Source organism: Brassica napus, chromosome C9 (genome assembly GCF_020379485.1).
Source record: "Brassica napus cultivar Da-Ae chromosome C9, Da-Ae, whole genome shotgun sequence".
Lineage (NCBI taxonomy): Eukaryota > Viridiplantae > Streptophyta > Magnoliopsida > Brassicales > Brassicaceae > Brassica > Brassica napus.
Window position 1 is genome coordinate 20,897,870 of NC_063452.1, and position 15,194 is coordinate 20,913,063.

The 15,194-nt window shown below is 33.8% G+C and overlaps 2 protein-coding genes across 3 annotated transcripts; one reads left to right on the forward strand and one right to left on the reverse strand.

The window, feature by feature from the left end:
* The first annotated feature begins 7,198 nt into the window (after nt 1-7,198).
* On the forward strand, nt 7,199-9,756 carry LOC106417665 (putative UDP-arabinose 4-epimerase 4). Of its 2 annotated transcripts, none has more exons than XM_013858444.3 (11): nt 7,199-7,407; nt 7,517-7,622; nt 7,730-7,854; nt 7,943-8,056; nt 8,141-8,248; nt 8,321-8,412; nt 8,503-8,644; nt 8,732-8,826; nt 8,916-9,045; nt 9,118-9,262; nt 9,399-9,756. In XM_013858444.3, the coding sequence occupies exons 2-11, from the start codon at nt 7,562-7,564 to the stop codon at nt 9,623-9,625; spliced, it is 1,239 nt and encodes a 412-aa protein (XP_013713898.2). In that variant the 5' UTR covers nt 7,199-7,407; nt 7,517-7,561; the 3' UTR covers nt 9,626-9,756. The 2 variants fall into 2 exon arrangements, with proteins under 2 accessions (XP_013713898.2, XP_013713899.2); XM_013858445.3 differs by having other exon boundaries at nt 7,224-7,440.
* Nucleotides 9,757-10,361: 605 nt separating this feature from the next.
* Nucleotides 10,362-10,943, reverse strand: BNAC09G18380D. Its single transcript, XM_013858797.3, has one exon. It carries the CDS (start codon nt 10,884-10,886, stop codon nt 10,524-10,526), a length of 363 nt encoding a protein of 120 aa, XP_013714251.1. The 5' UTR covers nt 10,887-10,943; the 3' UTR covers nt 10,362-10,523.
* Between the last annotated feature and the right edge of the window lie 4,251 nt (nt 10,944-15,194).

The following is a 15,194-nucleotide window of genomic DNA, read 5'->3' on the forward strand; positions in this document are numbered from 1 at the left end:
CAAAACAATTATTTTATGAATTTTATATGGTATATAATTAAACTTTAGTGATACTAGATATTTGACCGCGTTATGCGCGGTTTATTTGTCTATAAATTTTAAATTTTTAATGTGAAATATAACATAAAATATCAATTTATAAATAATTAATTTTACTTTTATGTTATATTATATCATTTATTTGTTTTGATATAATATTTGATAAATTCTGAAGAATTTTTTGTCTTAATATCATTAGTTTATTTTTATTATACATTTTAGATAAGTCTCTATTAATCTATTAGTAACCGTGTCTAAATCTTTATTAAAAGTTTAAATATTCTATATTAAATATTTTTTTAAAAAAATCTGTTATTTTATATATCATATATTTGTTTATATATATCACCTGATTCAATTATTATTTGAAGAATAGGTAAATAACCTTAATTTCATATATATATGTTCATAAAATATGTATCACTTTGAATATATTAATATATAAATTATTACCAATAAAGTGATTCAATAAATTTTTGAAATTTTGAAACAATAATATATTTTCAATATTATTTTTTGGTATTTATTATTATGTAAATAATTATTAATTGTATAAATGTAAAATTAATGATTTCATGTTTAGATATAAATAAAAGTACTTTGGATAGATTATGTGCACTATCCAAATGCAATTATTTTACTGGTATCGTGTAGAAAATATATAACCTTATCATATTTTTTGTATGTTAGAGTAGAAACATACTTCCATTATTATTTTAGTCTATTAAATTAACTATTAAACAGCTTAAGATGGTGTTTTAATAGCAAGAAGAAAATTAGAAATGTTCTAAGAAATTGTAATGCCTTCTAAAACGCATGGATTGGTGATGCTCTAACCTAAATTTATATTTAAACAAACTAATTTGGTATACCATTGTAAGTAAATGATGGAAAAATCTATGGTGAATATACGATAGACTGGAGGTAACAATTAAAAAGAAAATTTAGTTGTATTGTGATTTACTGAACATGATAAAAAACCATAAACATATTTTAACTGTATTTAGTTTAATACTAATGTACATGATGATTTGTTTCAGTGGTATACACCACAAGCCACAAAGTTCCATTATCTATTTAGTTTCTTTAGTAAATACAAAAAAAATGTGTTTTGGAAATCTTTTGGACATAATTTATGTTAATTTATTTTGATAAAAAAATTTAAAATCATTTAGAGTAGACATCAAAATAAGTTTTGAGATATTTTTAGTTTATTTTCTTTATTCATAAACATGATTTTTTTAAAAGTTAAACAGATTTAAGACAATGTTTTTCATTTAGGTAGTTAAACATTTTACCTTGTTATCTGAAAAATTATCATCTGAAATACCCTCTAAAAATAGCTATGTTCGTTTCATCACCGCTGTTTCCAGCTGCAGCGTTAATGGAGAAAAAATACAGCAATGGAGAAAAAAAACAGAATTGAAAGTTAAAACAACGCCGATTGAATGCTAAAGAAATTATATTTATGAATGCTGAAATTTTCCGTCTCCCTTTCGTTTGTTGTTAACTGCCACATCGACTGGAAAACAATTCTGTGATGCTTCACCGGCGTTGTATGTTGCCGTGATGAAGGGCTTAATTATCGGACGCTGCCGCTGGACGCACCGGTGATGAAACGAACATGGCTAATATTGAAATAGGCTTAAGTTGTAAAAACTTTTACACATATATATTAAAAAAAAATTGTGTATGTTTTTAGTATGTTTTGTTTTATATTGTATTGTTTTCTTTTTTTTTTTATCTCTTTTCTGTAAAATTAACTTAATAAGTTAATATTATCGTAAGTGTTTTTGTATCTAAATATTAATTATTTTATTAATATTGAGATTGTAATGTTACTGCATGTAGGCATTTTTTATAAACAGTATGTATTATATTTGACTACAAAAGAAGAATAGTGCAACAAACATAGCGAATGAGAGGAATATATCTCTAGTTCGATTTATGTTTTATATTTTTAAGATGTTGATAATGATGTGCATTTAGTTATCATGTAGGGTCGGATCGGTCGTGTAGTATTTTGTTTTGGCTTCTGATTTTTTTTCAATTGTATTATTTGTAATAATATCTATGGATCTATCAAAACTGATTCAGAGATATATATGTAAATGTTTTTCTCTCTGTTTTTAAAAATCTTTTTCTCTGTGTTAAAAAAAAAGATATATAAGTAAATATTTTTAAAACATTTTCTCCCTCTAAGATATATAAGTAAATGTTTTTAAAAAATATATATAAGTAAATTTTCTCTCTTTGAGATATATAAGTAATTAAAAAACATATATAAGTAAATGTTTTTAAAAATCTTTTTCTCTCTGTTGGGAAGGAATGTTTTTTTAGATTGTGGTGTCTCCTTTGTTTCGATCCTATTACAAATCCCACATTTACTTATATATCTTTTCCAATTTGTTTATAAAGTGAAGTGTTTAAAGATTTGTAGATTGCAAGTTGAACAGCGGCCTGTTGAACAGATGCATACTGAACTTCTGTAAAAAAAAGAGGTAAACTCTACGCAGCGTAAAACGAAACACAGTTGTAATGTAGTGATGCGGATGTGCATGGGCCCTCAAGTGCCAATGTTCAGTGAGGGACCCTTTTAAGTGCTGGTGTAGGGGTGGTTGGCCTTGTTCTTCATCACAACTCATCGCTGGATTGGATGACTTACCATTACCCCCATTAGCCTGAAAGTTTTCAACACAAAGTGAGAGAGTTGTCGTGTCCCGAGAGTTGTGTAGTTTTTAAGAAATTTAATTACCTCCCCATAGTTGTCCATCAGCTCAGAAACTTCTCGCCCAATAGGCTCCGCACCGGAGTCTCCAAGAAGCACAAAAGATGCGTTGTCCCCATTACCATATACAAATATTTCCACTCTGTATCTGTGAATAAAGTTAGAGACGACATAGAGCTGAACGTTAACATACATGTGGAGATAGTATTAATACAAAAGTAAACCAAGGATACGTAAGCTTAGATTATAACAAAACGGGCAGCTAAAAATTTATTGATATTGAAGACAAACGAATAACGAATGACGTAAATGCTATATTGTGACTTACGTAATCGTATATGTGTAGCCACGAACTCATTTTGTGTTACTGTTGTGATCAAGACGATGACAGGGGTAGATAGGCTAGCGTTGAACTTGCGGCGGAAATCTGCCACAATGGTATCGCAGAGGTAAACATTCAGGAGCGATCGTTTGCATTTCATGTTTATAAATTGGGTAAATCAATCACGGGGCATGGGAAGATGGTTTCCAGTAGGAGGATGCACGGTCTTTTGCTCGTTCGGGCTGTGCTGTCAACTCTGCCTTCTTGGTGTTATTGCCCATCGATCAGCTTCATATGGCCTACCACATCTTCAAATTTGAAAATAAACTAATATGAGTGACCTCTAAATAGGCTGGCAAAAGAAAATGACTGTGGAAAATCTTACTTAACTAATGGAATGTTGGAGTTACCGTATAAATCACCACTCATGTTGCAGTGAGCTTCAAAAACTTCAACTGAATGGAACATGAACATCTGTGACTCTTTCAAGAGCTGACTCCCAATGCTTAAATAATTGTTATACTCAATGTAAATATTGATTCGAATTTGAGATGTTAAAATAGTTTACCTTGTAAATACTTGGTACATGAATAGAAAGTTGAGGCTATTGATATCCACAAAGCAGTGTCGTCCCATGCTTCTTACTTTAACTTGAACCCTCAAATTTTCATAATAATTTTGCTTCAAAATTAAGTGGATAAGTTCGTTTTAGACAAATAAGAACTTGACATGCGCTGCCCAAGAACAAAGTATGGCTTTATTGGTGCTGGGGAGATGAAATTATATATATATTCTAAAATGTATATTGATAAAATGACCAAGCAAATCACCTTTATCACAATAGACGTTTAGCTCTTCTCTGGTTATCATCTGAATCAATATATCTGGAAAGACTGTAGGAGAAGTAATCACATAGAGTTAAAATCAAACTAACGATTGATGAAACACGGATATTACGAAAACATGATATCTTTGTAGGAGCGCGTTTCAAATTGTGCCAAAAATCGCATGGGATAAACGAAGCAGAAACAACAAAGTAACAACGAGCCAGATCAGCCACGACGATGTCATCTCAGCATACTTAAAATGATTAAATTTGGGATTAAAAAGGTGAGGGATTTTTGCGATTTACCATTAGCTCGAGCAAATGATTTTCCCATTGTTGTTAGCCATGGATGCGCTGAGTTTTGATTGACGGCTTTGTGGAGTGGAGGAGCAGAGACGAAGATATGGCAGCAATTTATATATAAGAAGAAAACGGAGCTACAGACAACCGGTGAAGATGAAGGGGAAGAGTCGATAAAAGATCAGTTCTACGCTTCAGAAGAAATTAGGTTTATACGAAAATGAGCTTGAACTGAGATATTTTAAAATGTATAGACAGCCCAAAGGAAGACCATTAGACGGAAGTAGTAATGACGTGTTAAAACACTTGTCCCTGATTGGTTGATTTATTTTGAGGACGTGGCATGCCTCTCCATTGAGTATATTAGCCTTTTAGTATTGTTAGATTGACATATATATACATATATATAATATATTTATATATAAATATTTATTATTGACACTTATTATTCATATGATTTTATTAACATTTGTATATTTGCTCTAACAAAAATTTAAACCGTTAATCACAAAACTTTTAATGTGAGATTTATCAATACAAATTTCAAAACTAAAATATTAAGATCTCAATAATTTTTCAATGTAAATTTTGAAATTAACAAATTTTTATATTTTTATATAGTATATATTTAATTTAAATGATATTAATATATATATAATATGAATATCTATTAATGAGACTTCATATTAATACGATTTAATCTTGAACAAAAAAAAGTTAAACCACTGATCAAATTTTTTTTAATGTGGCACGTTTAACATTTTTAGTAATTTATTTAAAGATTCAAAATATAACATATAAGAAAAAAAAACTAAATTTTATTATTATATGATTAATTTGATTGTTTAATTTTTTTTAATAATCTAAAATTAAATAAAAAGAGAGATGATACAAAAATTGTTATTAAATATGTATTACTCATAATCATTAAGTTTTTCATATATATGTTAATCATATTAGGTAACTCCGTAGCTTTTACTTAAGGAAAGAATTGAGAATATTCCTAGTGATGACACGTGGCTACGAAAACATGTTGTAATACTCCAAAATTAATATACGGGGATATGTAGACCATATTTGATTCTTTCATCAACTTTTTCATGAAGCTTATTTACCTTCTGTCAGGGCTAATCTTAGAGGAAATGCTCACATATACAATTTCTTAGGGTCTGTGACAGGATTAACAAAATTGATATATAATATTACATCCAACTATTTTATATTGCAGCAGAATCAACAAAATTTATACAAAACAGAATTTATATTGAAAATTTTAAAACCATTCATAATATTAAATTATTGAATATCATCCAAAAATGTGCGTTAGTGAGAATGAGTAGACACATTAAAATTGTTGCCGGTGCAAATGGTGGTTGTGCACTTTCCAGCATAAGTATATTTGAAATGTTAATAGGAAGACAAATCCATTAGTTTTTTTTTGGGGGGGGGAGTGGGGGGGGGGGGGGGGGTGGGTCAAACCTTAGACAAATCCATTAGTTATATATCGGAAATTGTCACCAATAATGAACAAAATTGCACAACAATATTGTAAATATATGCTATATATTGAAACTTCTACGTACATAGATTTGAATCCAACAAACATAATTTTAATTTCTGATTACATAATTATTCCCAAGAATGCGCAAGAACAGTACGTATGATCATTCATATTATCAAACCTTGGTGTGTGTATATATATATATATATATATATAGATAAATTTTTAGGAATATTGTCACAAGTGTATATTTTAAAAGCATCGTTACCAATTAAAGAGCAAGTAGGGGATTATCTTTTAGAAACAAATAAAAATGGTATAACATGCATTATTTAGAAACGGAAAGAGTACGTAGTCTCTATTTGTTTCATCTTCTTTTGAATTAGCGTGAAAATAGAAACATTTTTCTCACTAATAGAAGCCCTTTGTATTCTCTTTTGTCAAAAAGGAATAGAATACACGTTTACACTTTACTTAGATCAAAATTAGAAGTCGCGTATACGCGTGAAATTGAAAAAGTATATGCAAAATGAAGTTGACAAAAATAAGGAGGGATGGATCAAATCATTTGATTTGACCACGATGGCTAAACACGTCAGATATAGTTGGGCAATCGCTACAACTAAGTAGCCGCATCTATTTTATAATCAATTATTTGTATCATATATAATTATTATTATTATTTTGACAAAGATCATACTTATAATTATTTGATTTATTAAATTACTTGTTGTGAAATTATTTTAAAAGTTTTCTTAAGGAAATGTTCATAACTCTTGGTTGCTTTGATTAGGTGGTACTATAATGGAATTTGGAACAAGAACAAACTTAATATACTCCATACCGGATTATAAAGCCAACATAACCTTGGGCACTACTGTTTATTTATTTATACTCGTAATTTTCAATGTATTGATTATTTTTGGATTTATCTCTTCACATGTAACATGTTTGCTAGTTGTAACGTATGGTATTTGCTACGTTGGAGTTGATACGCGCGGTGAAAACAATACATGTTGCTGCAAATAAATATACAAAACATATAATTAAGTATCTTTCTTATAGTGTTGGATATTTCAAATTTCTTAATTATACCTAACAAATACTGTTTCTATTTTGAAAAGTAATTTAAAATAAGTAGATTATAAAAATTGAAATAGTAAGAGGTTTTTTGTTAGAAAATATTTGCGCATTTATGAAAAAAATCATAATAGTGTCAAGTTTCAAAGTCAACGAAAATATTTCCAATTGCCTCAATCCCTCCATATTAGATGATGACATGTTCATGGATGTAAAGCTTGTAATGAAATTTGATTTAAACATTTACACATGTAAGGAAATAAATATTTAAGGCCGTGAAATATTATTCCAAACAAATAAAATAAAAGTATTGTTAGAAAAGAAGATAAAAATTAAAAATGATTTGCTATTTTTAAACCATTTATTTTAATATAAAAAAAACACATAACCGCAGCGATAGAGAAAGAGAGTCGCGGCTAGGTCGTAGTCATGCCCTCGTTTTGCAGTTCACGTTTCATCTCTTGAGTTTCGTCGTCTTCTTCCTCCTCTTCTTCTATCGTCATATATTCTCTCTCTCTCTTACACGAGTTTCTCTCACACTGTGTTAATAAACCGCGCGTTACGTTCCAACCATCTTTCAAAGCCTTCCTCTGTTTCTTGTCTTCTCACAAGTATCAGCTGAACAGATCTCTCTCTCTCTCTATGTATTATTCTGACAATTATATATATAGCTTAATCTTTTAAGATCATCAATTTTTTTCACTCCTTTTTTGGCTTTAGTCTCAAGTCTCTGTTTGAGAAACAGAGCAATTTTGAAGTCTTTCAATGCTAAGTTTGTTTGGAGTCCGAAATCAACGAAGAAACTCAAGGCCTTTGTCTGTAGGAGGTAGAGATATTATTAACTCAACAAATTTTTTTTTTTTTCATCGTTCCATGTTTCAGAAAAAGAGAGGCCTTCTGATTTTGGTTTTCTTTTATCTTTTCTAAATGCAGATATGGATTATTTAGAACCCAAAACAAAGAACAATCTATTGGGAAAGCTTCTCTTATTAGCTTCTCTAGTAATCTTAGCTATCATTGTGATCAGTCGATCTTCAAGCTTCACATCACCGAGCGTGGTATCTCCATCAACTCATACTGAGAAAACCTGATAAATTTTATATTTCGTTAATGTTTTTTCCGCGGTTTATTGCTTGTTTCTTTCAGTTTTCTCAAAGAGAGGAAGGAGTTACTCATGTGTTAGTCACTGGTGGAGCTGGCTATATCGGTTCACATGCGGCCTTAAGGCTGCTTAAGGATTCATACCGCGTAACCATTGTGGTAACTATAAGCTTTTTTCTTGAATACTAGTTTCAAAATTTCAAGAATTTCTTGATGAACTTTGAACTTTTGATATCTCAACAGGACAATCTTTCCCGTGGGAATCTTGGCGCGGTTAAGGTTTTACAGGGATTGTTTCCACAAACTGGAAGACTACAGTTCATTTACGCTGATTTAGGAGATCCCGCAGCTGTATGGTTTTATAACCTTAAACTCATAGAAGTTTTTTTTTTTTTTTTGGGTTCTTAACAAATACAAGTTCAGGTCGAGAAAATCTTCTCAGAGAATGCCTTTGACGCTGTGATGCATTTTGCTGCGGTAGCGTATGTTGGAGAAAGCACTCTTTATCCTCTAAAGTACAGTTCTCATTCGTCTATATATATTTTTAAACATCGCTGCAAGTAATCGATTTTCGGTCTCATTGTTTAATGTTTAACTGTTTGTAGGTATTACCATAACATTACATCAAACACATTAGGAGTTCTTGAAGCTATGGCTAGACACAAAGTGAAGAAACTGATATATTCTAGCACTTGTGCTACTTATGGAGAGCCTGCAAAAATGCCAATTACTGAAGACACTCCTCAGGTAAATAGCCTTAATTTTTGAGTCATAATATTAATTCCATAAAATTATTTTTATCACACAATTTTTAATGAAAAACATATTATTTAGGTCCCGATAAATCCTTATGGGAAAGCTAAAAAGATGGCAGAGGATATGATCTTGGATTTCTCTAAGAACTCTGATATGGCGGTTATGATCTTAAGGTTTGGTTCATAGAGTACTTTCTTGAGCCTTTTTTACTCTGGTCAATGATACAATAATGCAAATGTTAATGAATGTTATGAACTTGCAGATACTTCAATGTGATCGGTTCAGATCCAGGAGGTAGACTAGGAGAAGCTCCAAGACCCGAGCTTCGTGAGCAAGGACGGATATCCGGTGCTTGTTTTGATGCAGCTCGCGGTTTCATTCCAGGACTACAAGTAAAAATGTTCAAGATGTATACAACATTTTATTTATTTGCAAAAACGTTTACATGATATGGTTTGTGATAGGTCAAAGGAACGGACTACAAAACATCGGACGGGACTTGCATTAGAGACTATATAGATGTTACTGACCTTGTGGATGCTCACGTGAAGGCTCTCCAAAAAGCTCAGCCTCGCAAAGTCGGTATCTACAATGTTGGAACCGGAAAAGGTCTTGACTTTAACATTTTCACTGGAAAATTAAAAAAAAAACTCTTAATTTTAAGTGCCTCCAAGTTTCATGTAGTGCCCAAGAGTTGAGTTATAGTTTGACATTACAATAACCGTCCCTTGTTTTGGTTAAACAGGAAGATCGGTTAAAGAATTTGTGGAGGCGTGTAAGAAGGCAACAGGAGTAGAGATCAAAGTAGACTTCCTGCCCCGACGACCAGGAGATTACGCAGAGGTTTATAGTGATCCGACAAAGATTTTGAAAGACTTGAACTGGACTGCTCAATACACAAATCTTCAGAATAGTCTTCAAGTTGCTTGGAGGTGGCAAAAGATTCATCCTCATGGATATGCTTCTTACTAAAAAACAGAGAAAATAACACCACCTGTAAAATTTTATTGTTTTGTTTTCTTATAGTTTCTCATTTCATGAATTTGCATACTGTTTTGAGGTATTCTATATATTATATAGAAAAGATATATTGTGACTGGTTATGTACTTACTAGTGCAATTGTGGAAACATAATAGTTTTGAAACGCCGAATGCGTTGGCCGGTTAGTTATCATTCACAAAAACAATTCTGTAAGAGCGTAAGGAACTAATAATATGTTGCTAACACAACTATAATTTGTATTTTCCAACTTAACAAAACGTATTGTCCTTCTTATGTAGGTTTTGAAGACTAAATGTCATTTCTTTGTGGGATCAATGGCTCAGACTCGGTGGTATTTAACTAGACTGAGAGTAGATGTTCCGCTAATAATGCAACAGTCTACGGCTTTGACCTCAATTTTCCATCAGTCACAGTATCCACGCTTAATGGTGGCACACAAATTTTTAAGAGTTCGATGAAAAACATAGCCGGAATTGAGATGGACAGTGTTGGTTGGAGTCCTTGTGGCGTTTCAATGAAATTATCTCCTACTCAATTCTCCATGCCCATGGGAGAAACTCAAGTACTTAGCGTTACCCTCTAAGCGACAAAGAACAGTTCAAGTTTTCTAGTTCTGGAAGAATATGATTGTTTAGAAACACAGAACACACAATGTTAATATTCATGTACCTGTTCTATCATAGCAGAAATAGCTTCGAGCTGATAGATAGATAATGTGTTCATTCTCTTACCATTCAATTGTTAAAGCTACTTTTTAACTTTTATTTTGAAGAAATGTAAAACCATAGATAGCTACTTTTTATCTTTTATTTTGAAGAAATGTAAAACCATAGATATGTATAACAACATACTAGTAAAATGCTACATTCAGGCGTTTCCTCCATCTTTGTTGGCTTTGATTGGGGAAGAAGGTAACTTCTCTGATTCCTCTTGAGCTCCAGATGGGTTTGTTGGAATATTAGTGTTAACCATTATGAAAGGTGGGTACTTGGGGTTGGGTATAGGCCAGCTCTTTAGTGGAAACTTGTGGCTGAAGAAATCAGCAATCATGGATTTTGTATGGTCGATCTTGCCCATTGAAGACGAATCATCGATTATGGTTTGAGGTGATGTTGGTTGTGATTGCGGTTTTGGGGCACGAAAGGAGAGTGCTGGTTGAGAACTGACAGAGAAGACAAGGAGGAGGAGGAGTAGTAGACATTGAGAAGAAGCCTTTGAATTTTTTGACATTATTGTTGCTTTGTGATTTCTGTGTGTTTATGTGTTTTTGGGGGGTTCATTTATAAGCATTAAGCAGTGATTATGAGATTGAAGAAGGGATGGTATTAGATGAGAAAATTGTTGGTGTTTTTAACGTTGGGTTTCTACTTCTCACCTAAACCAGTTTTCGAACTAAAGCTTCATGATTTGAGTATGGCCATGAGAGATGATTTATGGGTATCGATATTCAGATTGGTGGATATTACGAGTTTGAGATGAAAGATCAAAACGAGAGAAATGGAGAAGATGAAGTTTGTTGAAGAATCGTTCGTTCAACGTTAACTTTACCGTTTACCATCTATGCTATTTATATACATCGCACATGTACTAAACCGGACTACTATTACTGAACCAGCGAAAGGAAACTAATTTAGTCTAACCAAAATCCCGGTTTACTTCAATAGTCCCCCTCAAGATGAGCCACCGAAAATATTAACAATGCTCATCTTGGATTTAAGATGTTCAAATTCTGAAGGGAATAACGGTTTAGTAACTATATCAGCAACTTGATCTTCACTCTTCACATGAAGCGTCTTCAGAAGACCACGATCCAGTTTCTCACGAACCGTGTGACAATCCAACTCGATATATTTGGTGCGTTCGTGAGAGACTGGGTTTGTGGCAATGTATATAGCCGTGGTGCTGTCAGAGAACAAAACCGGAACAGAAAGTTGAGTGATACGCAAGTCTTTGAGTAAAGCAACCAACCACATCATTTCATAAGAAGCTAGAGCCAGAGCACGATATTCAGCTTCAGCAGAAGACCGAGATACCGTTGGTTGTTTCTTAGACTTCCAAGAGATTAAGGAAGAGCCGAGAAACATTGTGAAACCCGTAGTTGATCTCCTGCTATCCTGACAAAAATCCCAGTCTGCATCCGCAAATCCTTTAAGCCGTAAGTCAGAAGTGGCATAGTAGAAAAGACTTTAGCCAACAGTTCCCTTGATGTATTGTAAAACTTTGTAGACCGCCTTCAAATGAGATGATCTCGGAGCAGAGGAGTACTGACATAACTTGTTCACAGCAAAAGTTATTTCAGGTCTTGTAATAGTGAGATACATCAGGCAACCAACAATTCTTCTATACATGCCCACATCAGTGAGAATCTCGCCATCAGTCTTAGACATCTTCAAGTTAGGAACCATTGGAACTGAGGAAGGTTTACATCCAGTCATTCCAATGGAAGAGAGAAGATCTAAAGCATACTTATGTTGACATAAGGAGATACCTTAAGAAGAACTTGCCACCTCCAAGCCAAGAAAGTACTTGAGAGTACCCAGATCCATCAGTTTGAAACATTTCTGAAGATTCTCAGTAAGAACAGATGTAGCAGTAGAACTGGTACTGGCAATTAGAATGTCATCTACGTAAACCAGAACCACCAAGAAATTTGTACCAAGCTGTTTAATGAATAAAGTATGATCACCATGACCACGCGAGAATCCCATTGAGAGAGTTTCTTAAACCATTGGCGGGAAGCCTGCTTGAGACCGTAGATAGACTTACGTAAACGAAGGACATCCTTTTTGGGAAGAATGTCCCCCTTACGTTTAGCATAGTACTCATCATAACCATCAGGCAACTGCAAATATATTTCTTCTTCTAATTCTCCATTCAAGAAAGCATTAGATATATCAAGTTGAGAGAAAAACCACTTCTTCGATGCTGCAACCTTCAACAACAACTTGATAGTAGCCATTTTAGCCACTGGAGAAAACATTTCATTATAATTCAACCCTTCTTTCTGCGTGTAACCCTTGGCTACAAGACGTGACTTACGTCTCTCCAGAGTGCTATCAGCATTGAACTTCAAAGAATGTATCCATCGACAACCCACAGCCTTCTTACCCGGAGGTAAAGCACTCACACTCCAAGTATTAGTATCCTCCATAGCATCCAATTTTTTATCAACAGACTCATCCCATTCCTTGGATTTCTGAGCTTCAGCAATAGAAGTAGGAATAGGAATACTAGTAACATGATTGATGAAATAAGTATATGATGGAGAAAGTTTTGAATATGTAAGTGAAGATGATATAGGATATAAGGAAGTGGACTGCAAAGAATTGCAAATGTAATCTTGAAGATAAGAAGGTGGTTTCTTATTACGAGTGGAAGAAATTTCTGAGAGAGGAGGAATGGTTTGTGTTTTAGAATAAGGATTTTTATCTGATGAGGGACTAGTATCCTCTGGAATGAGACTGTTGATAGGAAAATCATGAGTAGCAGAAGCTTTAGAACGCAGTGGAAATATGTCCTCATGGAACAACACATTTCTGGTGATGAAGACTTTGTTGCTCTCCAAATCCATCAACTTATAGCCCTTATAACCAGAGGGATATCCCAAGAACACACAAGCCTTAGACCAAGGAAGAAATTTATGCCTTTGCTTCAAAGAAGTAGAAGCATAACATAAGCAACCAAAGGACTTGAGTTGAGAGTACAGTGGAGACTTCCCAGTGAGAACTTCATGAGGAGTCTTGTTAGAGAGAAGTTGAGAAGGTGTTCGGTTAATGAGGAACACCGTAATCAAGATACAATCACCCCATAGAGTTAGATGAACACCCGATTGAAAAGCCAAAGCACAAGCCACATTGAGTATATGTTGATGCTTGCGCTCGACTACTGAGTTCTGCTCTGGGGTTTCAGGACAAGAATGGTAAAGAACAATACCTTTCTTCTGATATAATTGAGTGAATTGTAATTCTTGAGCATTATCAGATCGCACAGACTTAACTTTGATGTTGTAGAAATTTTCAACTTGTTCAATGAAAGTCGGAAACACTGTCAAGACTTCACTCTTTGTGCGTAGAAGATAAACCCAAGTTGCTCTAGAATGATCATCAACAATAGTCAAGAAGTAACGATATCCATCAACTGTTTCAACTGAGAAAGGTCCACATGTATCAATATGTAACAACTCAAAGTTTGTGTTACAAACATTATTGAAAGATGGATAAGAAAGTTTCTTCTGCTTTGCCAAATGACATGTGTGACAAAAACCGGAGCCTTTATTCTTGAGTTTTGAAGTTCCAAGAGCATCAGAAATAACATCAAGTCTGGAATAAGCTGGATGACCAAGATGTCTATCCTAAACTCCAATGTCCACCACTGAGTTTATTGAAGCTTGAAGAGACGTTGTATCCAACACATAAAGGTTTCCAATGCGTCTACCCTGACCAATCGTCAACTCCCTGATAGGATTCTGGATCAGACAAGTAGAAGATCAAAGATCACACGAGAATTCAAATCATTCATCAGTGAGCTGATACTGAGAAGATTGAGCCTGGATTCGGGGATATATAACACATTACTGAGACATATGTGTGAGTTGAGTTGAACCTTTCCAACACCACTGATCTTAATGGTAGATCCAGTTGGTAAGTTTACAAAACTCTCAACTGAGGTATCAATAGAAGTGAAAAGACGTTTCTCATGAGAGACATGATGTGTGGCACCAGAGTCAATCACCCACGTTTGTGAGGAAAGCGAGTGTTGAGAAACCATCAAAATACCAACAAAACTATATGTTGATGATAAGAAAGCAATACCAGTGTTTGATGTGCTTGCTTCCATGGTACCAGGGGAAGGAGAAGTCTGCAACTGAGAAGTGAACAGAGCAATAAATTGCTGCATCTGATCTTTAGAGAGACTACCAAGCATGTTCTCCACATTCGTAGTCTTCTGGTCAGCTACAGGAGGAGTGTAGCTAGAAACATGAGCCACAACCTTAGGAGTTGAGATGTTCTTCTCAGTTGGTTTGAATTTTGAAACGAACCCTGGTGGAAAGCCATGTTTCTTGTAGCAACGCTCTGCAATATGACCAGGTCGCTTACAAAAGTTATAGATGGGATGACCTTTGTTAGGACCACTTTGAACATAGCATATGGCCTGATCAGTCACCAAAGAAGGAGCTTCAGAGACTTGAAACGCAGCAGGAGAAGAGGGAACATTAGAGAATCCCTTTTGGCTATCATCCTGATCCAAGTTGTTGTACACTTCCACCAAAGAAGGTAACACTTTCTTCATGGTAATCTGTCTCCTAATGATCGCATATGATTCATTAAGACATGCCAGAAACTTAACGATTTTGGATCGCTCAGCTTTCAATTGATGTTTAGCAGCATTACCACAGACACAAGGTTTATCTGGTTCATCAGAGCTTTCCAGATTATCCCAAAGTGTCTTCAACGTAGTATAATACTCAGAGAGTGTCATAGTACCTTGACGAAGATCTTGAATCTCCTGAGTTAAATTGAATGTGCGTGGAAGGTTTGT